We start from the raw sequence: 26,823 nt of genomic DNA on the forward strand, positions 1-26,823 counted from the left end.
ACAGAGTGAAATAAATCAGATACAGAAGGTTAAATATTGCATAGTTTCTCTTACATGAGAAACCCAAAATATAAATAATTTTAAAAGCAAACTGAACAGCTGATAGGGAACAGAGGGAGGTAGACTTTGTGGAGTTGGGAAGGGGATTTGAGTAAGAGGAGAGCGGAGTAAAAAAATATCAAATTCAGGACACTTCAAGCCACGTCCCCCCCCCAGAAAAACAGTGCAAGAAGCACAAGAATAATATGAAGTAGGGGCCACAAGAGGAGTAGAGATTATGTAATGACTTTGTGGGGATTGTGTAGATTTTTTGCAGGAGGATTAATAAACTATAAAACTTAAAAATACTGTAAATGGGCACCTCTCTGCTGAGGGCTCACACTCCATTCTGAGTGTGTACTTTAAAAATTCTATCTAGTAAACCTCGCCATGCTTTTAAAATATACTCTAAATCCTTTGTGAATAACCCTAACATGGTTTTCTTGAAACTCCCAATCTTTGCTCTCCCCTGCCTGGAGAGTTTTTTGCCTGGGAAGGCAGAGCTTAGATTAAGCTCCAGGTCTCCAGTTAAGGGCTAAAGATGAGGCTCAGTGGTAGAGCTCTTGCCTTATATACATAAGGCCCTGGGTTCGATCCCCAGCATCACCACCACCACCCAAACAAACAAAAAAAACTCCAACCCACCCCAAGTTTCTAGTTAAGCTCCTCAAACCAGCTCCCTAATGACAGGCTTGGCTCTCTACATCCTCCCCAGATCTGTGACTCCAGGTTACTATTGGTAAACGCAACCCACACTCAGTGGCTTCTGATGGTACTCATTTCTCCCGTGCCTTTAGATCAGTTGAACCAGCTAATCTAGGCCTGGTGGCTCACTCTGGCTTGGTTGGAGGGACCTGCTCACCAGTAGGCGAGGCAGGGCATGGTTTTCTCATAGTGACAGCAGGCACCCAAATGGGCCTCCTACTGGCAACACAAGTCAAATAGCTGAGCCCAGAGTTAAAGGGTATGCAAGTAAAGCACAGTATACTCAGATGATGGGAGGGCATCACAGTTAGATGGCAAAGGATGTGCATGTGTACAACAGGTATTCACTGCTGCGTAACAAATTACCCCAAACTTAGTGGCCTAAAGCACAATAAACATTTTATTATGCTTTACAATTTCTGTGAGTGTGGAATTCAGGAATGGCTCATCGGGGTGTTTCAATCTGGGACTCTCATGAAAGACTAAAGAGGTTATATTCTGCAAAGACAGTGAAATGAACCTGTACAAATACTGTAGGAGTTTATGGGCAAACGCTGTCTAGAAAGTACTTAGTATCAAAATAGAAGACTGTGATAGATAAAGCACAGGTTTAGAGATGGTGAACACTGACTCAATTCCACAAAACACACTGGAAGAAAGAAATAAAATGGGAGACAAGATTGTAAGTCACTTAATAAGCTGAGGGGTAGGACGGCTGCGGAACTCCCGGGCCCCTGCCCCCCGCTTATTTCCACTGCCAACACTCTTGTCTAGTGCTTCACACCTGTTTTATTTCAACACTCTTCCAGCTGGTCTCTCTGCATCTAATTTCTTAGGCTTCCAAGTTTTCCTATTCACAGCTTCTATAATAATCTTTATTAAAGATAGTCTCATTGAATAAGACCCCAAGGTGATTTCCTACTGCTTAGTATTTTAAGTCTAAACTCCTCAGTACAAGTCAGTGTTGAGAATCTTTTTAACACCCCTTTGAAGTGATCACCCCACAAGACCCAGCACTAGCGCCCACTCATCTTTGTCTCCATCTCAGCTGTCAATACCTGCATACCTGATTTTTCTAGCACAGCTGCTAGAACACAACTCAGTAACATTTGCTAAATGAACATATCTGGAGTAATGATTGGGTAACTCTGAAAGAAAGTCATAGGTTGCTTTAAGTAGGTTTAGTTGAACCTGGGTCAAAACACCTTCTTGTTTGTGCCATATACATATTCCTAACACCTGTCTGCCGCTTGGGAATCTTCTCTAACCACTCTCACATTCATCTACCACACTTCATTGTGCGGGTTCCTGTCTATTTCTTGTATAAATCAAGCCAGTTCCTTTCTCAGGCCTTTGCGTCAGTTGCTTCCTCTTGAAATCTTTCTCCATCTCTGTCTTCCCCTACAGTCAACTATTTTTGTCATTCAGATCTCAACTTGCATGTTATGTCCTCAGAGAGGACTCCCGTGAACATCTAATCTAAAGTAAACCTTTTAATCCTTCAATACCTATTCATTATTTATTTTTCTGTCTTTTTGAGACAGGGTCTCGCTATGCAGTTCAGGCTGGCCTTGAGCTCACTTTGTAGCCTAGGCTGGTCTCGAACTTGCAATAATCCTCCTGCCTCAGCCTCCCGTGTCAGTAACTATTTAGGTTTTGATTGTGCAGTTATTATGATTGGTTATTTCTCTTGTGCATTTGATATGATTACTTATTTATACTGGCCTTGGCAATAAGATGTAAGCTTCATGAGGGCAAAGATACCTTGGCTCACTGAGCATTGGTATTCTAGCGTCTGGCACACAGCACATGTTTAAATGTCTAATGAATAAATAAACAAGTCTGACTCTCTAGTCAATGCTCAATGCCAATTTTCTGATGCCAATAAACTTCAACATTTTCTCTTGATTTATTTCTATTAATTCTTCTAAGACTCAACTTAGAAACAACCTCCTCCAAGAAGTGCCTTCTGAAACATGGTGAATCCTTAATGCTGTATTTTCTCCTTCATACATGGCCTGCTTATTCCATATAATTTGCTATACGGTCTTATGGGTAAATTGTTCGCCAGTGGTTTCATGTGGATATTTTTCTTCAACTTTATATCATCAGATCCTTGAGAGCAGGATTGAAGTATGTTTTTTAAAAAGTTATTCCTTTGTTCTCAATGCTTCCAAGGAAGATATCCATAAAAATAAGACAAATGAATTGACAGAAGTTATCTTGTCCCACAAAAACATCACGACATTCCTCATAATCTACTGACTAACACTGAAAGCATAATCTGTGCTTGAAAAACAAAGAATGGATTTTCTAATTTCAGTGACCATTAAAAATGAATTACTTCCCAAGAGAACTGATTGTCATTCTTTTGAAACTCTCTCACCTTCCTGGGTCATGGTCAATGCCAGGTTTGTTTTTTGTTGTTGTTTTTTCCTGGTACCAGGAATTGAACTCAAGACCTCACACTTGCCAGGCGGGCGCTGTGCCTCTGAGCTAAATCCCCAGCCTCTGATGGTTAGGATGATTTCTGGTACCTAGCAGATGAGTCAAGTTATAGGTTCTAACTTAAAAAATTACAGAGAAAGAAAACAAGCAGCAACAACCAAACAGCAAGGAAGAAAAGTCACATTACATGAAGTCTAAGGAGAGCAGGAACAAGCTTCCAAGAGTCTGCTACCAGTGGACTCACACAGATGTGCCTAATTCTCCCCACAATGAGTTGTGAGATTATGATGGAGTGAAGTGCAGTCTGCCAGGGAAATCTGTTGGACAGTCAGTGTTCAGGGTACTTATTGGGGCTCTTTGCCTGCCATGTACCAACATGGCAGAAGGAAAGATGTTCAAAAGGAGAGAGGTGTTTAGCATAAACCTCTTTATGCACAGAAAGTTTAGGTACCATGTTAGCTTTCTATTACTAGAACAAAGTACCCAAGGAAAACAGTTAAAGGTGGAAGAGTTTATTTTGGGTCATCATTTCCGGGTGTTAGTCCATGGCTGACTGATTCCATTGCTGTGGGCCTGAGGAGAGGCTTCCCCTGTGGAGGACGAGTGTGGTGAAGCAATGCTGCTCACCTCATGGCAGTTGGGAAGCAGAAAAAGCGAGATGGCCAGAGAGGAAGGGGACAGGACAAGGTGTGCTCTCAAAGGCGACCCTGGAGGCCCGCTTCCTCTAGTGAGTACAACCTCCTCATGGCTCAGTTAGCTGTGAACGCATCAGTGATTAATACACTGATGGGAACAGCACTGTCGCACTCCCATCACTTTTCTAGGTTCCCACCTCTGGACAGTGGTACACGGAGAGCAAGCCTTTGCCATATGAGCCTTTTAGGGCACATTTTAGATCCACACCATAGCAGGCACTGCAAACCACTCTACCCCTTGGGAATGGTGGGGGCACTCCTAAAACAGGTCTCCAGATGCTAGCTGAAGGCCAATCTTTTAAGCAAGCTTTTCTAAGGATAATAATCTACTTCTGCAAGGGATACACTGAAAATAGTCAGACTTTCTAGTTCATGAATCTCATTTTCAGGAATTTTTAAAGCAAACAGTGTAAAACAGCAATACTATATACACTAAGATGTTACAGCAATATTATTTAAATTAGTTAAAAGATGTAAACAGGCATCAAAAATGAAGAATGGCTCAGTAAATTACAATATAATAGTGTGAAGAAATATTAAAGTCATTAAAATTATATCTTAGAAAACTTTTAATGATGAAAAGGTAAATCAAGATATTAAGTTATATATCTCCACTCAACTCAAAAATAAGAGAAATACAGAATGAATTTAGAAAGGAGTATACTGAAATATCACGATTCATTTCTAGGGGACAGATATATAAAATAATTTTTATTTGCCTTCACCTTTTTCTGTGTTTTCATTTTTTATTTAATGAACATATATTTACTTAGAAATAATCAGAAAATACGTTATAGTAACAATTGTGTTAAAATAGTTTGGTCTGTGGATCCAAAGTCAGTTTTGTTAAAATGTAAAAATACTTAGCAAATACAGTGTATAATATATTATACATAAGGCAGGGCTTAATTGAGGAACTTTTAGAATGGCAAATAGCCATTTAAAAATGCCATATAAAAATATGCTTCAAATTAGCTATCACAGAAAAAAGATACAAGAAGGGAAGATTTTTTTATAAATGCTAAAAAAAGCACAATGATTAATTTTTATTGTAAGGAAGAGATGGAACACGAACTAGGAAATGCAAAAATAAAAATATTTCCAAAGGACAAAACAAAGAATGGATTTCCTAAATTACTTTGCTTGTTTCCAAGATCACAGTTCATCTACTCTGTGCAGTATTAGTAATTTAAGTCACATACATTTGCATGGGTTTAGGGAGAACTAGGTAATTACAAACTTCTCTTGGAGAAGGTGATTTCTAATGTATCTAGTTGCAATGCCTCTTTTTTGTTGTTGTTGTTGTTTTTTTGAGACAGGGTTTCACTGGAAGAAGTGATCCTCCTGCCTCAGCCTCCCAAGTGCTGGGATTACAGGCGTGAGCCACCACATCCAGCTCTAGTGTGAATCCCTCCAGCTTTGCTTTAGTACATCCACCCTTGTCCGACAGACACCACTTCATAGAAAGCTAGTTTCCTACTGCCTGCTATCACTCCATTAAGTTGCCAAGTAGAAAACAGACACTGATTGTATTCACTTGGGACAGATGAGGTAGTTTATAGCTTATTTTAAATCACAAAGCATTGCTTTTGTGTACTGAATTGGCCTAGGGCTATGGACACTGTGCAACAGAGACCCACAGAGTCCAGCTCCCTCCCCACGCGACCTCCACCAGCGGCTGCTTCCCTGGCCTGCCAGAACACGCAGACCTGGAGGGCGCCCTATGCTGGGGCAGTGGGCGCACTCCCTGCCTCTCAAGGGATTCCTGGGCCAAGTTAGAAAAACCAAACTGTGAAGAGCCGTGGCAATGGCGAGGACCCTCGGGGGTGGTGCAGAATTTTTCTGGTTAGGAAGGGAAATGTGGTTAACCCAACTGTCCCTGGGGTACAGAGACAGGCAGCAAGAAGCACTCTCACTGCTGCTGTTCAACTATGCATTTCTGTTTCCAGTGTCAGAAACAATGACTCTTTAAATGGTTCAGCTATATTCTGAAACTTAACTGCTTACAAAAAGAGTCAAGTGCTTTAAAGGGCCATGTTTGGAGGAGGAGCAGGGAAAGAGGCCAGGAGAACCAAGCACTACTACAGATTCTTTTGAGTAGAGTTTTATCGGCTCGTAAGAATGGCGCCTGCTCATGGCTGTTCCAGTATGACCAGCAGTTCTCCAATCTTGCTTGCCTCCCCATTTCTCTTTCTCAGGAAGCAGCAGCACATCATATTAGAAAAAGCAGGGAACTTGGTGTCAAAAATTGGGGTTCAGACTTAACACTCACATTAACAAATTTCAGATACTATGCTTTTCCTAACCCTCACCCTTACCTTAACCCTAATCCTAACCCTAGGCAAAAGCATAGTATCTGGCATCTGAATTTTAGGCTTCTCCTCTTTAAAATGGGAATACCAAAAAAGTCACCCTTTTTTAGCCTACATGATTGTGAATAAAAAAATGTTTAAGTAATCTGAAAGTGCTATCTAAGCATTTATTATTGCTGCTGTTAGGCCTGCCTGCTACGTGGAAAGCACTTAACAAATGTTCATGAAGTTGTTAATGAGCTGGGCTAGTTACAGTAGACAATTTGTAAGATTGGATAAATTAAGAGCCTAAACCAACAGTAACACTTTCGCTTAAACTTTTATAGATATTTAACTCCAAAATACTAATATATGGAATGAAGTTGAACCACTTGGAAGTATTCTGGTGGAAAACAACGCCTCAACTGCACAAGTAGGTTGCTGTAAGCGTCACACAGTGAGACCTCAGGTGTGGCAGATGGCGGCTACTAAGTCAGGTTTGGTTAAAGTGGAGAAGCAGCAGCAGAAGAGGTTAAGAGTTGAAGGCTTAGCTAACAAACTGCATGACCTTGGGGAAATTATTTAATCTTTTCTAATTATTTAATTAGTTTTCATATCTGTAGACAGGAATAACTATAGTATCTACCTCTCAGAATGTCCATGCAGATTAAATGCAGAAACAAATCCTTCACCATACAGTTAGGTGCTTAGCTATCACCATCGCCGTCACACTACAGACAAGACAACTCTTTATGAGTGGAACTACACCACAAATGACCCGTTTTACAAACTGAGTTTAACCCTAAGTCCTAATAGAGAAACACGTTTGTCTCTGAAAAATTGCAAAGCGGGTCCTCTGTGGTCCCACATCTTGTGAGGTTCCCACATGCCAGTCTGCTGCTGGGTGAGGTTAGCTGTGCCTACTGGGAACTGTGGCTCCCAGAAGCAAGTGGGAGCGGATGTCCAAGGTACAATTCTTCGAATTTCACTAACCATTCTCAGAACCACCCAGATTCCCTAAGTTATACTTTTAAAATTTAACATTTTTAATCAAAATTGCTCATGTCCTGTGTTTGCTTCTAGTAAAATTTGCCTTTCTTTTTTTCACATGGAAATGTTAATGCTTGGGCTGTGCACACATGCATATTTTTTCTAATTTGCACTGAGTGAAATCTTGCTAACACAGGAGTCGGAATAATGAAGCCCTGAGAGAGGAATCTCTTATAATAGTATATACCATGGTAAATGATGGTGGTGGTCAATGAAGCAATTACTTCACATTTAATCTCCTATGGAAATCTAATAACTGCATTTAAAAGAAATAAAACCTAACCTTTCTTGAGATGTCCTGCCAAATGAGTCAAAAACCTTAATTCTAGACCTATAAAATTAATCAAAATAATCCAACTGTGTAACTCTACTACTTCTTATCACAGAGCTTCCAGTAAGCAGTAAATTTTGGATCATGGCTATAGGAGACGTTCTTCCCCGCCTCCCTGAGAGCCGTGTCCTGGAGCTCACAGTCCACTCCTCGGGGATGTGGGGGCCCCCTCCCCTGGGGGAAGGCTGGGTCGAGCTGCCTCAGCAGGTGCTGTCCTCCAGCTTGCCTGCCTCCCTGCCTCGTGACCACGCTAACTGCCAGCCGGAAGCAGCCTGTTGTCTACTGAGCTGCTGCAGACCGAACAGACTGTGAATCCAGCCAGAGGAGAAGAGGTTGTTTTAATTGGCTAAATCTGCTGTGTACTAAGCGTATGGCCATGAATTTATAGCCAAATACTAAGCTAAAAAAAAGAAATGCAGTTTAAATACGAAACAAGAATGATATTTTTGCTCATCAATTCTAGTTTTGCCATGAGCCATCCTAACCTAAGATTTTACAATGAGTCCAGAATCCTTTACCTTGGTTGAAGTTGAATTTTCATGGTATACGCCTTGCACCAAGTCCATAAGAGCACTTGATAAAAGTTCCACGACCTAAAAAAAAAGAAAAAAAAAAAAGGAAAAAAAATTATTCCCATTTTTACCTCAGAATGCTTCAAAAGACAGGATCTGTGCTTAACAATAGCAAAAAGAGTTATGTGCAAAGATCCTGGCAAAAGGCATTGCCCACCTGCATATTAAAGCTGTGATCCAATTTTTCTCAGTCATAATTCAAGGCAAAAGATCTTATAAGCATAGCATTTAACTAATACACATGAAAATCCAGTAATAACCATTTTGAACATAAGCTTAACTTTCAGATACTGAATGAAATCTTAATTCAATTTATTTTCTGCGTATTTATTTCTGTCAGGTGTATACTTTTTCAGGATTCTCATTCTGGGAGCCATTATAAGGCTAATCTACATACCTAATACAGAAAGAAAAAAAACAGCAAGAGAATGGTTAATCTTTCCAAAGTGTTCATTTGTTGTACTTAAAATGCACTGTGGATATATTTGATGTAGGACCCTTGGGTCAAATGTACCATAAACACTGAAAATTTTTACAGAACTGCAATGTTGAGATCATATTCATCAAACCTGTATTATTTTCAAAGCTCAGACTATTTAAAAAAGAAAATCAAGCAAAATCAAAAGCTTTGAACTTGTTCCAGAATGTAAAACAAGCAGAAAACAGTAAATGGTCTCTTTGGAACTACTGCACAATTTACAGTTGTTTGCATAAAGCATTTTAATCCAAGAAGATAAAATAGTGCTGTTAATGATAATGTCCAGGCAGCATTTCAAACAAGGATCCCTCACGGCAACCCTGTCCACTTCTTACGAAGTCTTAATATCTGGTATATTTAACTTCCTACATTATGCAGTCTTGTATCTGATTTCCACTCTTCGCTTCCTAAAATTTAGCTCAGTTCTGATTGAATTAAGGGATTTTGTTTCAGCTTTTATCATTCTTGTAATTGAAGACATTATTAAGCCAAAGAATATAGAGCCAAACAACAAGATACTTTACTCTTAGGTAGTTGTTATTTAATAAACATTTTCTTAGAAGCAAATTATATTAATTTGTAGAAAGACTTGCTTGAAAATTTAACACATGAGCGTTTATCTCCAATTTTCTATCTACATTCATACTGTGTAACATACCCAGGGCTGCTGGTATGGAAATTTTTGCTGATTAAAGGCATACTTTTTTCTACTTCTGTAGGTAGGTTAATTTGTAAGACCTATACCGAGCTTTTTTTTTTTTTTTAATCACATTGTCCTTTAGGTAACTGAATACTTAAGAAATATTGTAGCAATATGAGCTGCAGAGGAACTAGAAGGACAATGATCCTACAGTGTTACCAGATGTGTTGAGTTATTTAAGTGGGGAAGAGAGAAAAATGAATGGATTTTTTTCCCCTGAAGGTATCAGATAAGCCCTATTCCCAAATCCAGCAGGATTCAGTATCACCAATAGGTCTATGAAAGGCTGTAACTAAATGCACAGTATTGGATTGGATTACAGTTTATACAAGCAACATCCCAAGATCCCCCTGATGGCCGGACACATAATACAGATCAATCACTCACTAAGAAATGTTATGGTTTTGAAACAGTTTGAGCCTGAGCAGTATCAGTAAAGTGAAGAGGGATTTACAAAGAGAAAGTCCAACAAGAAATGTCAAAATGATGGCATGAACTTTTACGAGTAGATCTGGCTCTGGATAACTAGAGTGTTCCTTTCTTCCCTGAAATTCCAGACCAGGTAGAAGCAACAAAACCATTTTGTTCTCTAACTCTTTCTCTCTCAATGCCATTAGCAAATACTGGCAGATCTGCCCTAGAAGGTCATAATTTATAAATGACTCATGCTTGCAAGTGGCCATACCTTAGAATACACCTCCATAGCCAAGACAAACATTAAGGATAAAGATTTGGACTTCTTTGAGGAAATAAACTGAAAAGGAGGAGATTAGGAAAAAGAGTAATAGCACAGAAGAGCTCAATGTGTCCTAAGCCAGGATGACCTACCCAGTGCACAAATAAATTCCTTCCCATTACCAGAAATGTTTATTAATTTAAAAAATCATACCAAGGAAAGATGTGTTTAAGTATCTTCCTTTAAAGTTGCAAGTTCTTCTGGAAAGAACACAGGGCTATCAGCCACTTACCACTCATAATTTAGTAAGATTGTTTAATGAGCTGATCTTTTTTGCCTTACTTGGTTTATTATCCCAGCAGTCACCTGCTGGGTTACCTATTATATTTAAAAATAAGAAAACACCTACTTAATAACATTTCCCCCACTCTGATTCTTAAGAAATGATTTGTTCAAGCTACTAAAAGTGCTAGGAAGGATAACGGCAGCCAGAGGAGAATCCAGAGGCTTAAGGTTCCAGCCCTTCTGCGACTTCTTCACTAGACTCTTGGTGTGCTGGCCAAGAACAACCAAGGAGGATCTAAGGGCTTTTGCTCTGCAGGCCAGGGGTGGCAGGCAGGAAGCAAATGTTTCTATCAGACAGAAAATAGGCCACAAGGGTCCCAGTGTTAGCCACCCCGGAAGCCCAATAGATGGAGAACTGTAAGGAAACGGAATAATCCCAAGAGCCAGAGGATCTACATTCCATTTTAGAGCAGACTACTAGTTTTGCTGACTTGGGGAAAATCAACTCTGAGCTATGGTTTTCCTTCACTATAAAATGAGGAGAGTTGCAAAGATGATTCCTGAAGTTCTCTTTTAGTTCTAAAGTTCTGATCTATTAGAAATGCAGATCTTACTATTTATAATTAAGCATGCAAATTTGAAAATAGTTTTTTGGTAAACTTCGATGAAAAATCTTTGCTCATGCTTTTTTTGTTATCTTCACATGTACCTTCCTTCTATCTGAAACCTACTAGTTACTTTGTGAAATTTTCTGTACCCAGCCCTTCTTCATTCTAATACTTAAAATGATAATAAAATACTTTCTATGTTTTAAACCACTACAACTGCTAATCTACCTTACCAGCTGGTAAAGAGGTTTTCATTGAGTCAACTTAGGGCAACATTAGTGAGTTCGGATCCTTGAAGGACTCTGGTGATTGGAGCATATACGTTGAATTCAGAATGACATTAGGCTTAACTGCCAAGTAGTATCCAAAAAATAATGGCACCAGTTGGCCATATCACTTCCATCTCCAATGAGTAAATATATAGAGCATTTAAAATTTTAAAATTTTTATTAGTACATGTTTACAGTATATAATGAGTATACTCATCCTGGGGAATTGGTACATGTACATAATACACCTCAATTCTTTTCTCCCCCTAACCCTCTATCCTCTTCTTACAAAAAGGTTTTTTGCAAGCATCAGATTCATTTATTCATTTTATAAGTTCTTATCAAATTATCATAAACACAGAACAACAGCTAGACTAACAGACCAAAAATCATATAAAACACATAAGACGATTATACTAAGTCAAGGTACACTTTTAGATACATTGGCCATGCTGGATTACAATAACTTTTTTCTCTTTGTTTTACTTATTGTCTGTCTTTTATTTTGCAATTTATTTAGTAAATATATAGAGCATTTAGAAGACAATCTGAAACAGTAAGTCTTAGTTGGTATTATTCTTCTATACTTCTAGATTATTTCTCTACATGCAATAAAAGTCTTGGGTGGATGAAGGTCACAGCATGGAAACCGAGATTACAGTCTTTAAAATTGTGTGCCCAGATATTCTGGAAGAAAGAAAGCTTTAGTTTAGCAATGAGCACATGAAAGACTATTTTAAGCACAATTAGAGATCTCTGCAACATTGAAATATGGTATCCTGAAACATAATTTTCAATTATATGACTGTTACCATCAATATTATAAAGTTTACTTTAGTAATCTTTAAGGGCAATTAAACAGGAACAAAATTTGTGCATTTCTGGCAACTGCAACAATAGCAGCACTGCTTATTTATAAATGCAAATACAAAAATGATTTCTTCATTTGTGTCATGTTTAAATTGCACTCTACAGTAGTCTACTATCTCTCAGTCTTTTGAGTGACATCTTAAAGAGTCCAGGGAACTAGAAGTGGCAACCCTGCAATCCTTCGCAGTGTTAGTTACGAGCTGGCTTTTTCTGCCACCTTCCCTTTTTTGGCGGTGGGGTGGTGAATGGGGAGAGGGCTGCAACATATGGAAGTACATGGACAGTGCATATGCATTGCTACTCTCAAGCAAACTTGATCTCTCTCACTACATTCATTAGTCTCTCACTGAAGATAAGGAATAGGTAGGACGCAGGTGTATCTGAACCTTAGCGCAACTACAGTTCTGATATAATTGACCTTTACACTGATCTTCTTAAATGGTTAATTTAAAGGACAAGCCAGCAATTTCAAAGGAATACACAATTGCTTCTTTCTTTACCTTTTGGCAAGAATAACTATAATTCAGTGATTTCCTTTTTGTTGTTGTTGAAAAACTATGATGACAACTCTCATAAAAGGCATTGTGATGACTAATCCCTGAGTTATATTATGTTATATTCATAAAAAACAGAACTTGAAGGCTGGAGTTGTAGCTCAGTTGATAGTGTGCTTGCCTAGTTGGCAAGAGGCCCTGGGTTTGATCCCCAGCACTGCAAACAAAACAAACAAACAAACAAGTTGAAATTGAGAGGTAGGGAGAGGTTAGAGAAGAACAGTGACCAAAAATAACCTCATGTTGCTCTATGAAGACATTTGTAACATGTTCCTAAGGAAAAAAGCTGGCTACAAAACAAAATAGTGTGACAGGCATTTTTAAACCAAAAGGGAGGTACGTATGTGTTTATATATACTGAGAAAAAAGGCTGAAAGAAAACAAAATGACAATAGAGATAATATACAAGTGATAGATTCTGGATTATTTTTAATTAAGTAATTTTTCTTCAACCTTTCTGTATTAGCCAGCTTTCTTCTTGTTGGGACAAAATGTAAGGCATCTTGAAAGGAGGAGGGGTTTCATTTGGCTCATGTTTTAACCCGTGGCCGACTGGCCCGAAACACCATGGCAGAAGTAGAGCACAGCGCTCACTTGATGGTAGCTGGGCAGTAGAGCAGGGGCATAGTGCCGAGTGGAAGAGCCAGGGACCGTTATCATGCTGAGGTCATGCTCCATGACCTGCTCGGCTACACGAGTTGGGGGCCTTAGTAATACCCTAGGTGGCTCCCAAGCACTCAAGTTGCCAACTAACTTGAACCATCCCTCTTTCTGAATTGCTTCAGATTGCAACAGCTTTTTTTTTTTTTTTTTTTTTTTTTTTTTTTTTTGTCTTTTTGAGACAGGGACTCCCTGTGCAGTTCAGGCTGGACTTGAGCTCACTTTGTAGCCCAGGCTGGTCTCAAACTCACAATGATCCTCCTGCCTCAGCCTCAGCCTCCCGAGTGCTGGGATTTAGGCGTGTGCCACCATGCCCGGCTTGCAACTGCTAACACGTGTTACATTTTCTCCTTTTCATTGTACTATTTTTATAATCAGATAAAACAATAAACATGTTTCCTTGGAGGATGGGGAGGAGCACTTACTGGTTTTAGTCTCCAAGAAGCTTCAAGCTAAGCTATGTCCACAACTGATTTACAAAGTACATCAGTCAATTGTCTCTGGACTAGCAAAAGTAGGATCATAAGCGCAGTGGCAAGCATTCTGTGTAGACGAGTTGTGCCTTTCTCAATAAATGTGATTCAGGAGTAAATTAACAGGAGTTAGCATCTGACAGATGGACTAGATTCAACAGTGCTGTGGATGTTTAATATCCTAGACCATTTTGGTTTCAACAGAAGAGTGCCTATCCTAAAATAAAAGTAAAATACAACTAGATCTTCAGAAAAAAAATCGTAACTACTGCACAAACTAATGTGGCTCAATTAAAGCCCAATTCAGTATGAATTGATTTAATAAGGTAGTATAGCTGAATTTTAATTCACTTTAAAAAGGTTGCTGAGTAACAGAAGTTGTGTGATATATAAAATTTTGAAGACTATTACCGATTGATAATTTTCTTTTGAAAATGTGTCCTCAGAGCTTATTTAAATCGCAGTTTTTACTACAATATCGAATAACAAAACAACACGTGATCCATCATGCTATTTAGGAGGCAAATGAATACAGGACCATCAGCTTTTCCTGCTCTGCACAGCTGCCAGCCAAGGAAACAGTCGCGTTTGCATGTGCGCATCTGCAGTGCTGATGGCATTAATTACACACTAATTTATTGCCCTCCTTTCTCCACCCCCAGGAAGAGATATTGATGTATGGCAGCAAAGGTAAAAACGCTCTCGGGGAAGAGTGAATTTTCATATACATCTTGGGAGAGACGAAAGATTAATTTATAAGTATGTCCTCTTCACAGACCCTTGGCATTTGAAGGAATACTGTCAAGGTTTCTTTGTAAGCCACGGGAACCACATTGGTGGGAAAATATCTTATAGCAAAATACTTGTACAGACAGAGGATGCAGAGGTAGTGAAGGGTAATCACAGCAGTCAGCACCACACTTTCGCTAGCTCCTCTTTGTACAAATGAAGTACAGGGTAGCTGGGTGGTGTGTGTAAAGATGGACAGATGTACGCCACCAAGGTACGGCAGAGAGGCACTGGGGAAGGAGAGCCCTCCCGTGGACAGTGAGCAACACCTAACATTTGTAAGCACTTCATCATTTTCAAACTGGGCTTCAGCAAACCATCTCAATGCAGGTAGATCAGTCCGCAGTCCTCAGCCAGAGCTTCTGCCTGGCAGCCTCAGGGGAGAGGTGGCCGCTGAAGAACATGGGGAGCTGCAGCAGTGGCCAAATAAGAGGGAGAGCTCCTCAGCCACCACCTGGGCACAAACTGCCCAGATGAGCCCCGCTCTGCGTGCTGATTAATATAAATGAGGGCTTTGATAAAGCCGGGGCTGAAGTCTTCGGAAAGCACAGCTCTCCACTGCTTCCTATCAGGCAAGAGCTGGGTTTAATGAAGACAATGATGAAAGGTCTGTAGCAATAAAACACACCACTAACTGGAGGAAGCTTCTCACTCGGCTGTTTGCAGGGAGCCTTTTCAACACTGCCAAATGTGTAAGGCCTCGCGCACTTGTGGGAGGGAATGGCAATCTGTTCTACTGAGCTGGAAGTTCTTTTTGGCTAAGGCGGGACAGCAGAGACAGAAATGGCACTACCAGTAGGACAGGTGCAGCAAAAACTAAGCAAATTGATAATCTTAATTTTTAATTTAGAACAGCTGATACATGGGCTTATCGACTACTGATAACATTTATCAAAAAGGTTTCGGGAAAATTCAGTGAATTAAACAAAAGTACTAAATTGCAACTGATACTACTTGAAAAGAAAAAGGCCCGTAAGTTCGGGAAAATGGCTTGAACATAAAGTGTTGAGATTTAATTTTATATTGGTTAGTGTATTCACTCCCTAAATACTTGCCAATAGCCTCCAATGTGCCCGGTGCTGTACGAATGAAACTAGTCTCAATAGGCCAGAGTTACACCGTAAGAGCTCTAAATTATAATTTCTTTAACCAATGAATATATATATATATAAAGATGTATGTGGTTAAAATACTTCTCTATACCATGGGGCTGGGTGCAGTGGTGCACGAATGTAATTTCGATTATTTGGCAGGCCGGGGATTGCAAGTTGGAGGCCAACCTGGGCAATTTAGCGACACTCTTTGTCAAAATTAAAATTTTTTTACAAGGACTGGGGTGATAGCTTAGTAGTTGAGCACCCCTAGGTTCCAGCACCACAAAAGCAAACAAACAGCAACAAAACAAAAAACCAAACCATTATAGGACCTTTTTTTTTTTGTTTGTTTTGGTACCAGGAATAAAACTCACCACCTCATGCTTGCCAGGCAGGGGCTTGCATCCCTGAGCTATATCCCTGGCCCAATAGGCCCTTGTCTAAATAAATTTTAACAAACAAGTTTATTACATTTTATACTTATCTACTTTATTTTTATTATACTAGCTGTTCTTTTTAAAGAACACCTTGACTATTTGGATGAAGGACCTTGTAAAGATAAAAGGACATTAACGTGCCTTCTCTCACTTAGAAGGTTAATATATAGATGGGCTGCAAGGCCTCAGACTAGCCACATCTAGGCAAGAAGTATCTGGGTTTTATCAATAATAAGCTCTATGACCAGAAACAGCTAACGTTCAGCTATACACATTTTGTATTCATAATGATTTTGAGATACAGTTAACTAGCCAAAAAATTGGTTTTCTTTTAGTAACAATTAAAAAGTAATAAAAAAAAAGTTGGGTTACTTTTTGAACGAAGATGCATAGTTTTTGGCTTCCTGTTTGCCATTTACCAATGGCAAATAATTATTTATTACTTTAAACAATAATTAGGTTCTTTTTTTTTCTTCTTCTGGTTTTTTCCCGGTACTGGGAATCAAACTCATGACCTTGCACTTGCCAGGCAGGCGCTGTGCCACTGAGCCAAATCCCCAGCCAATAATTAGGTTCTTGAAAAAGGGGCAGATAATTTAAAATGCTTAAGTCAAGAGGAAAAAGATAAGCTTTTTACTAGGTTTGACAAGACAATGGCTCTGTCAAGTATTTTGCATTAGTACAGAAACTGTCAAAGGCATTCTGATATTATACAGAATTTAGGTGCTTTGTTTTCTGCATTCTCTAATGTGAGAATTCCTGAATAGTATAAAGTTTGTTGTACTTGGGATGTTGCACTTTTAGTACACTGTAACTTAGTGGTACTGTTACAAGTTGTTCTAAGTGATTTTTGAGAAGAATTATCATTTTCCCCTTCTCCCCCCGCCTCTCCCCCCCGCTCGTCCCCCTCTCTTCTCAGTTCTGGGACCCAATCCAAGGTCTCACGCATGCTAGGCAAGTTCTTTACTACTGAACTACACCCCCAATTCCCCCCCCTTTTTTTTTTTTAATATGGGTGGTAGCCTCCTCTCCTTTCAATGCTTCTTCATATTGGAGTTCTCTCAGTGATGTCAACTGAAGGGCTGCTGCTGGCTAGAACACTGCCTCATAGAAGGAGCTTGTAAAACTTTAAAGTTGCAACCCACATTAGGTTTAATTATATCTGTATCATTATAACTTTCATCAAATATTTAACTATACTTCTATTTTCTATTGCATTCCATTTTTAGAAATTCTTGATACTGATTTTACCCTCACCAATAAACAAGTGATTGGTGACTTGAAACATTATCCTATATTATGCAAATAGATGTCATACACAACTCAGATTTTGATTAGTCAAATAAATTGCATGTAAGGTCCTTTACATTTTGGACAGGCAGTTTAAAGATTGTTATTCTGAAATATACACTATTTTAAAGGGTGCATGATGGTTAATTGGCTTGGAGATGCCTAAGGGATTAAAAAATTATGTTTCTGGGTGCACGTGAGTGGGTTATGGAGGCTTAAGGTTGGGGTCTCTAGCACTCTTCCCCATGCCTTGCTTTCTGGCTGCCATGAATGAAGCAGGTTGCTTTGCCAGGCTTCTCTGCCACCATGTTTCTGCTTTGGAGCCAGCTAACCATGGCCTGAACCCTCTGCAACTGTGAGTCAAATAAACCTGTCCTCTTTCAAGCTGCGTATGTGGAGCATTTCGTCCTAGCAGCAAAAAGCTGACTAATACAAGTTGTTAATTTCTTTATCACTTTATACCCAAAACATGTAAATTACCTGAAGGTAAACAGGCAGGATAAAATGGAATCATTCTTGGGTACTTTGGGGTATATTCTATTACATGCATTTCAATCTTGTAGGTTTAAGTCATTAACATTTACTCTTTTTTAAATGAGATCTTCAATTAATTAATTTTTGTCTTTTTGAGACAGGATTTCACTATGCTGTTCAGGCTGACCTTGAACTCACTTTGTAGCCCAGGATAACTCTGATCTTGCAATGACCCTCCTGCCTCAGCCTCCCAAGTGGTGGGGTTATAGGTGAGTCCCACCACGCCTGGCTAATGTTGACTCTTAGCTTTGATCCAGTACATTTATGGAAACAAATGGGCTAAAAATTTCAATAACTATCTAGGACTCAGGAATACTTCTTGAAAGTTCCAGGACTGCCATATCTTTTGGGTAACACAGTTTACTTTTCAGCTCAATCAATTCCTCTTCAAGTTGAGCTATGCTACAAGGCTGATGTTTGTAATTCAGAGACATCCCAAGGTTTGGGGATGGACAGGCACAGAAATAAAAGCATGACTCATGTGTGCTATAATCCATGCATCTTTGATTAAAACTATTTTTTTTTTTTTTTTTTGGTTTTTTTCTGGTACCAGGAACCAAACTCACGACCTTGCGCTTGCCAGGCAGGCGCTTTTGCCGCTGAGCTAAATCCCCAGCCCCAAAACTATTTATTTATGTATTTATTTGGCACCAGGAATTGAACTCATGACCTTGTGCTTGGCAGGCAAGCACTATGCTGCTAAGCTAATTTCCGGTCCTCTTTAAACTTGTACTGTATTTTTTCCAAATACCTTTGTAGCTCTTCAAAATCGATAATTCAGCAGAATTCTAAAAACAACTGGCCTTGCTGGTACTGTGTTCTAGAAAGTTAGGTAATCTTTTTTCCACCTTTGAAGAAAAACGTAGTAGAAATTTGCGACTGGTTGCGTTATAACCTTGGATCAAATAAGGGATTTGATCTCCTGGGTCAGAAATTCCTCAAACTATAAAGAAATATAATCAGCTTATTCTGTAGGTGTATGTGTTGGGGATTAAACCCAGGGCCCTGCACTTGCTAAGCACGTCTACCACGGAGCTACCACCCCAGCCCCACAGTTGGTTTTTAAGCTGGTATCTGTGCTGCACAATGCACACAAAATTCACTGAGCCACAGATACCACCCTAAATATGAATTAGTGGTCTAGGTCAGAACTATTTCACGATAAGTTTGAACAATCATCACTAGGAACCTAATCACTACTGCCAGAAGCTTACATTTGCATATTACCATATGGTTTTCAAAGTACTTGAACAGATGAAGTCATGTAAGTTTCTAAACACAAATCTGTTAGGAAGGCAGTGAATTCACTAATTTGAAGTACTGCTTTTCATTGCTGAAACAGGCATGTAAATCTTCACATCTCTGACATGTGCAAAAGATTTTGGATTCTCTATTATATGTTTTATTTTATTAGTGGTTTTTTCTTGATTACTTTGTTTTTCTTCAAATATCATGCCATTTTCATGCCACTATCTAGTCCTACGCTGCATTTTTAGACTTTTATCCAACACTCGAAATTGTAAAATATCAGAACTGGGAAGAATCTAGGAGATAAACATGATGCTGCCTTGGTTTTACAGTCAAGGAAACTAAAAACATCAAGTTGCTGTGGCTCATTAGTTACTTTTCTAACATGTTTCATGAAGCCCCTGCTGAAGTTTATATTGAAATATTTACTCCAATATTTAAAAACTAATATTTAAGGTACTATATAAATTTCAGGACTGGTAACTCAAAATTGCTGGCAAAAATATGTCATGGTCCTTTGCTGGCTCATTAGTTTTCTACGTCAGTTAAGCATGAAAATTTTGAAGTCAGGTGGCCTCAGTTTAGACAGCAGCTCTACACTTATTAGCAATACCAGGTGGAGGAAATCATCCTTTTCCAGTGCAGAGGAAATATTAAATGGATACATACACATAAAGTACTTAAAACAGCTCTTACCATAGAACAGATATTCAAAAATATGTTATTATTTTTAAAATGTTTGGTAGTAATTTTAGGAAAGGTTAAATTTTCTATGCTATGAAATTTCCTATTTAAATTTCATTTTAAAATTGGGGTACTGAGACCTTAGTCTGGAGAAAAAGATGAATGATTGAACTTGGGATCTTGACAGGTAAAATAAGGGGTTCAATGTTAAAGGGCTAATTAAAAGGAAAAGAAAGGAAGAAAGAAGGAAAGAAAGAAAGAAAGAAAGAAAGAAAGAAAGAAAGAAAGAAAGAAAAAGAGGCCAAGAGTAGACACTTTAGGGTTCTTTCCACTTCTTTCTGTAGCATTATATATCATCTCTGGGACTATAAAAAAAGTAAGTGCTGTATAGCGCAACATTATGAAAACAGAAGTCATTAATAAGAGGGCAGTTTAAATGGCCATTGGTAATGTAATAGCTAATCTGATATCCTTAACAGGGAAGCTGTCCTTTAAAAACCAAACTGGACATACAATGTTTGGTGTTTTGTGATTTCTGGTTGAGTTACTATGCACACTGACAATGGTCCCAGAACAAAGGCAATTAAACAACATGAAAGAGGACAAATAGTTTAATGCATTTTCCAAAATGCTTAAAAAGAAATCTCCTTGGCCCAGCTATATTTTCCAAAAAACCCACTTTAATGTTTTCAATTTACAGTATCAGAAATGACCTCGGGGTCAGGCATTTGTCAGCTAATGACCTGTTGGGCTGATGGCCCTTAGCTTTGCCTTGGGCACACAAGTCCTCCAGCTGGTCATTAGCTGCCAGGAAAGGGTTCTCCTCAGTAACTGCTGCTAAATAAATAAAATCTGCTCCTGGACTTAGGCCCTGTAAGGCCACTTTGCTTAGTGTGAACTTTCTCCTTAGCTATTTACAACTCTAAAGAGTTAAGATGATGGAAATTCTATCAACAAAAATGAGCTACATGTGGCTCTTAATGAAATTTGTCATATGGATCCTTTAGAATACTCCTAAAATTTCTTTTGTGTGTATCATGTTAGAATTCACTATTAGTTTATTACAGCAGGCACTGGATTATAAATGCATTGTACTTTGGAATTTTATCTGTAAGTCAGATAAAACTTTTTTTTGGAGCTTGTATCGCATTTTCCCAATAAAGCAAGGTAAAAAATAGTAGTAACAAAGCAAGGTCATAAAAAGCGTGCCTGTGAAAGCTTGGTGAGTTCATAATGTTAGAAATGTCATGAACTTTTCATTAAAAATAGACTAGTAGAAAACCACACTCTTAAAACACTTGCAGTTAAACAGGGCAAAACTGAATAGGAAATATTTGTTAAACTATCTTTAAATGTTGACAAAGAAGAGTCTGATTTACTAAGAGGAGATAGTACAGACACTGATTCTTTCTTAGTCCCACTCCATTTTTTTTTTTTTTTTTTTTACTGAGAATCAAACTCAGGGCCTTGCACTTGCCAGACAAGCACTGCGCCACTGAGCTAAATCTCTGGCTCCCTCATTTCCCCTTTTCTTTCTTAACGTGAGTATACTAAGCTTTACTCATGTTTTCCAACTTCAAGTAAAGGTTCTTGGCTTATATATTATCTTGAAAAGAGCAAGGAGAAGGCAAAACTGTGAACAGTGATTCGTTTGAAATAATAAGAGAAAGAACAAAAAACTGCAAGAAAAGGGTTGAAGAGCGTGTGGATGCACTTTGAGTGAGTCATGAAGAACAGGAGGCAATATGGGGCGCCAAGTCCTAGTCCTTTTAAAATTAAAAAAAATTTTTTGAGATAGGATCTTCCTATGTCATTAAATTGCTGGGCCCAAATCTGAAGTTCTCCTGCCTCAGCCTCCCAGAGTACTGGGGATTACTGGCCAGGTTTGTTTTTAAGGGAACTGCAGAATGCCAGGCATGCAGAAGAAATTTAAGCAAGTTTCTCTTGCTCTTCTTTGTTATGAGATTTGTAGTTTGACAGACACTCAGAGAACTGCCCATTCTGAATGAGGGCATTTAACCTTCTGATGCCAGAGACATACTATGTTCCGTTTCCATTGTTTTTTAGCATCATAATGGGCAAAGTTTGAGGTTTTACTCAGACAACTCTATTTCCAGCATACTTTGCACACACTAATCATTTATCTCTCATAATTACTTTAAAGATCAGGGAAACAGATCAGGTAGTGATATAGTCTGCTTATATGTGACTATATTAGTAAATAATAAGAAAAAAACCAAGAAACTAGTTTTTCTGAGGATTGTGAAGTATTAATTTTATGATGGCATTTTGGCCTTTCTATGTGGAGAAATTATCTTTAATTGTTATAATATATGACACCCCACTTCTGACCAATTTACCCTAGTTATGAAAATCTATACTAACTTGGGTTATATGTAAAGAACATTATCTTGGGTATCAAACTAAAGAGGTTAAAACAGTAGTGGTGAATCTATGGCATGTATGTTGTTTGTTACTCTTTTAAAAGATGTTAATGTATGAGTTGTTTTTCTAAATAAAAACCTCAATATTCAGGTTCAATTGCAGTGTTGTTTCTTTGCAATAAATAAGTGGGTTTTGGATTGCAATTTGGACACTTGTCTTTGTTTTGTTTTATTTTTTTTGGTACCGGGAACGGAACTCAGGACCTTGTGTTTGCCAGGCAGGCAGTTATGCTGACGCTTGTCTTTAAAAGGTTCTTCATTACTGGGTTAAAAGATACTAATTTAATAATTCCTGTAGGTAAAATAGTGCTAGCAAAACTATGAACACACTGTCATAACACAACTGACTGACTGAAATACAGTTTTGCTATGTAGCCCAGGTTTGCCTCAATCTAATGATCTTCCTGCCTCAGCCTCTAAGTGCCAAGATTATAGGTATGTGCCACCACTTTCAGCTTATAATGCCTATCTATCTATCTATTTTGTTTTTTTTGAGACAGAGTTTCAATCTGTAGTTCAAAGTGGTCTTAAACTTACTATGTAGCCCAGGCTGGCCTTGAACTTGCAATGATCCTCCTGCCTCAGCCTCCCGAGTGCTGGGAGTACAGGCGTGCGCCACCATGCCCAGCCTATAATGCCTAATTTAGACAAACATGACAGAGAGAAACTTCTGTTCATATGATGTAGCATGTTTTTAGGTTTTGCTATCAACAAGAATTGGAAAGAAAAATTGATAGATATAGACAAACATCAAATAAAAAATAGCCTCTTTATTAACATGTATAGACAGTGTAAAAGAAGATTTATATGCATAAATTGAACATATTTACAAAACAAAACTCTTCCTTGTAAACAACATATTTATGCCTTTAGGAAAACAAAGTTAACATAAGGAAATACATCAGCTATGTAAGGAGTACATCTGTGCCACTGATTATTTAGAAATATAAATCACTAATGCTTAATAGAATAGCCCCCAAGAGTGACATCATGACAATGCTCTTGGGCGTTTAGATAAGATCCAGCCTGGCTCACGGCCCTCCATCTGATGTACAGTGATAGGTCCACTAAGTGAAAATGACTACACAGATTGAAATAAAAGTAACATGGTGAATTCAGTTCTTTGAATACGAGGCTTATCACTACACATGTAAAATAAGACTTTTTAAAAGGAAAACAAGTAGTCATACAATCTTATTTGCATTATGGCTTAATCCTAAAATATAAATCTAGTCTAAATAAATCATTATGTACTGCAAACATATAGTAATAAAATTAAAAAGATACATATGAGGACCAGAGAAAACCTGCAATAACCAGGCAGATTCTAAATTACAGTCCTTCTGCCTGGCAAGCGTAAGGTCCTGAGTTCCATTCCCAGTACAAAAAACAAAACAAGGGCTGGGGATTTAGCTCAGCGGCAAAGCGCCTGCCTGGCAAGGTCGTGAGTTCGGTTCCCGGTACCGGAAAAAAAAACCCCAAAACAAAACCAAACAAAAAACCCCCTAAATTATAGTCCTTTTCCATTTTATGATTTTTTTCTTCCAGTTATTTAACATCTCACTGATAGCTTGATGCTCAAAACTAAAAGTTCTGGCATAAGTACATTATTATAGTGTTCATTGATATTCTACATGAACCCAATATACAGCAACTTATCTCAATGGAATGAGGAAATTTATAGTTTAAAAAAAGGCATTCTGAGGTCTGTTAGTCTGGGCCTTTAAACAGTAAAGGGCTAAAATAAAAAGTTGCCCTTATGTTCTATAATTGAAAATGAAAAACCCATGCATTAATTTTTAAACCCACTACTGAATCTTCAAAATCTTGTTAATTTACACTTACGTGACTCTAGCTACAACAGTAAGAAGACAATTACCCGAGGAGTAATATACCAATTTCTATAGTTTGAGATATTTAAAAATCTAAGTGTTACCTAAGGCAATTACCTTGAAGACCCCTAATATCTTTAGGGAAAAGCCAAAGGGAGAATAATTGACTTTGTTAATTTTACCCTTGGCTGTTATAAAATAGCTCTGAATTTCATCTCACTGCAGAACCCTTCATCTAATGGTCTGTCCCTGGAGAAGTACAGAGATAAACATGTCATACAGAAATTCAGACAAGATCCCAGTAGCACTAGAAAATGGAAAATTGGTCAAATGACTAAGTCATAAAATATTAAAGTTGCTACAAATATGCCAACTTTAATTACCAAGTTAAATAAATACCTCGAAGAAAAAGCACTGTGAAAAAAGTGACATATTATAAACAAAAATTCTGTATTGTTTTGTCTGCTCCTTGATTGTTTTTGATGTCCATTTATGTCACCTTAACTGACTTTTCTTTTCTATAAAATAAAGCTACAACATCATTAACTACAACACATTAACCATATGTAGATATAAAACAATACTGTCCAATGAAATATTTATTACTACCTTCTTAAAAAATACAACACAACAAAACAAAAAATTCTAATGGTAGCATTACACTTAATCGACTTAAGCTTCTGGGGGACTTGTTTAATGAAATAAATCCTCTTCTCAAGTATTTTTTTACTTTAAAAAAACTACCCTGAAAAAAATTAAAAAAAAAACAAGAAAACTATTCTGGTGAAAATACTTTGAAACCTTTAACTGAAAGGATCTGATTTGGAATATGGGGGATTTGTTTTATCAAAGTGCATTCATGACTTTCAAACATCTGTTACCCTTCACAATTTCCTCTGTTTAAAATATTGTTCACCATCATTTGGACACCCTTTATTATTATTGAAAAGGGGCTATGAAAAGCCTGATGGTAGACGATCCACCATGGACTCCTGGACCAGGTCTCTGACAAGAAGTGAGCTGGTGAGTATCTTTTGAAATTGACCATTTAGAGCTTTCAAGGGCCTTTTAAAGAACAAGGGACAAAAGATTCATGTTTTGGATAAACAGGAGGGTTGCACAGAATAAAATTCAACTACAACTACGAAATTCAGAAGAAGAAAAAAATATCACGGCCCAAAAGGGAAACAAAAAATCCCTCATCAGGGAAGGCTGATAAAGTGCAAAGATAAAGGTGGAAATGTGTGCAGAAACCATGAAGGTGTGGGGCTTCTTGATGGAAAAGGAAGTGCCTGATGCTTCATTTCAAGCAGAAGCTATGGGCTGAATTGTTGCTTGGATATGCTGTTTTTTTCCTCTTTGTAAATCAAGTGGTGCTACTGAAATCCAGTGCCTAATGGAGCAGATGGTGGAGGTCTTAGACTCTGGAACATTTATAGCGATGCTTCTGAATGCAAAACAGCAAGAGTGGATTTCACGGGCTGTGAATCTGATTTGATTTTGATGGGAGTAAAGCCTCCATTTTCACTGAACTTGAGCCACAGGGAAAGAAAGAAAGTGTGACTGACACAAGTTAGTTAAGGGGGTAAAACACATTAAATATTATTCCCTTAAAAGGAAGTGCTTTAAGAGAGTGATTATTTGTTTGTGTCACTATAGTGTGATTGTCTATGTACATAAAAAACACCAACTTAACCTTATATAAGATTTTACCAGAACAGCTGGAAGTTCAAACTGATCACCAGAGAAAACAAATAGAAATTATTTATTTATTAGTACATGTTTGCAATCTGTAGAGTACTTTCACTGTGGGTACGGATCTGGTACACGTACACGTCACATCTTGACTTATTAAACAAGTCCCTTCACCTCCTTCCCTTACTCCCTCCCTCCATTTCCTGGTCCCAGTCCATCTGCAGCAGATCTGCCTCCCTGTTTTATCTTTTATTTTGCTCTTCATTTTATTTATACTTTAAATTTTTCATACAAGAGAAACCATACAGTATTTAGGCATGCATGTCTGAGGTGGGACCATGCTGAGGCTAATTCCTTAAATGTGGCCTGGGGTTCCATTAAGCAACAGGTGCAGAATATCTCTTCCCTCATGTGTGGTACCAGAGAGTATGGCTAGATTTGTCAAGACACCCAGAAACCCCATCAGAACTGCATTTTTGGAGACCTCTCTCTTCCTTCTCCAAGCAAGGCCCACTCTTCCTAACAGACCACAGCAGCTTGGCAGAGAGCAAAGATAAATTCTACAGCCAGTGACTCCCAGGTGAGGCAAGAAATTAGGGTATGGACAGTCAGGTGAACAAGAGGGCATGGCCTGGCAATCAGAGGTCCAGGACATATATGTCCAAGCCCTACACCTGGGACCAATCAGAGGACACTATCTTCAATTCTTCTGGCATAAAGTCAAGCAAGCTTTTGATAAGACAGCTAAGATCTGATGTCAGAATGGGGGATACAAAAGATGGTGGCCATTATACTCATGGTCACTGTAAGTTCTTTCAGTAGCCTGCAAATTGGCCTATAGTTCTCTTTCTTGGTTGGGTCCTTCTCTGGTATTGGTATGAAGGTAATGCTTGCTTCCAGGAATGAATTTGGGAGTAGTACTTCCCTTTCAATTTCATTAATGAGTTTGAGAAGTAGTGGTGTTAAGTCTTCTCTAAATTTCTTGTACAATTCAGCAGTGAATCCTCAGGGCCCGGGCTTTCCTTTGTTGGTAGGTTTTTAATTACATCTTAGATTTCATTGATATTGTTTT

At 38.4% G+C, this 26,823-nt stretch overlaps 1 protein-coding gene across 1 annotated transcript in view; it reads right to left on the bottom strand.

The window, feature by feature from the left end:
* Positions 1 to 26,823, bottom strand: part of Pdss2 (prenyl (decaprenyl) diphosphate synthase, subunit 2) — a 287,734-nt gene that overhangs the window by 74,564 nt on the left and 186,347 nt on the right. Inside the window, exon 4 of the mRNA XM_005377839.2 lies at positions 8,078 to 8,152. Within this exon, the coding sequence (XP_005377896.1) occupies positions 8,078 to 8,152 (75 nt within the window). The remainder of the gene's footprint in view (positions 1 to 8,077; positions 8,153 to 26,823) is intronic.

The sequence above is a fragment of the Chinchilla lanigera genome, unplaced genomic scaffold (genome assembly GCF_000276665.1).
Source record: "Chinchilla lanigera isolate Chin_1 unplaced genomic scaffold, ChiLan1.0 scaffold00010, whole genome shotgun sequence".
Classification (NCBI taxonomy): Eukaryota; Metazoa; Chordata; class Mammalia; order Rodentia; family Chinchillidae; genus Chinchilla; species Chinchilla lanigera.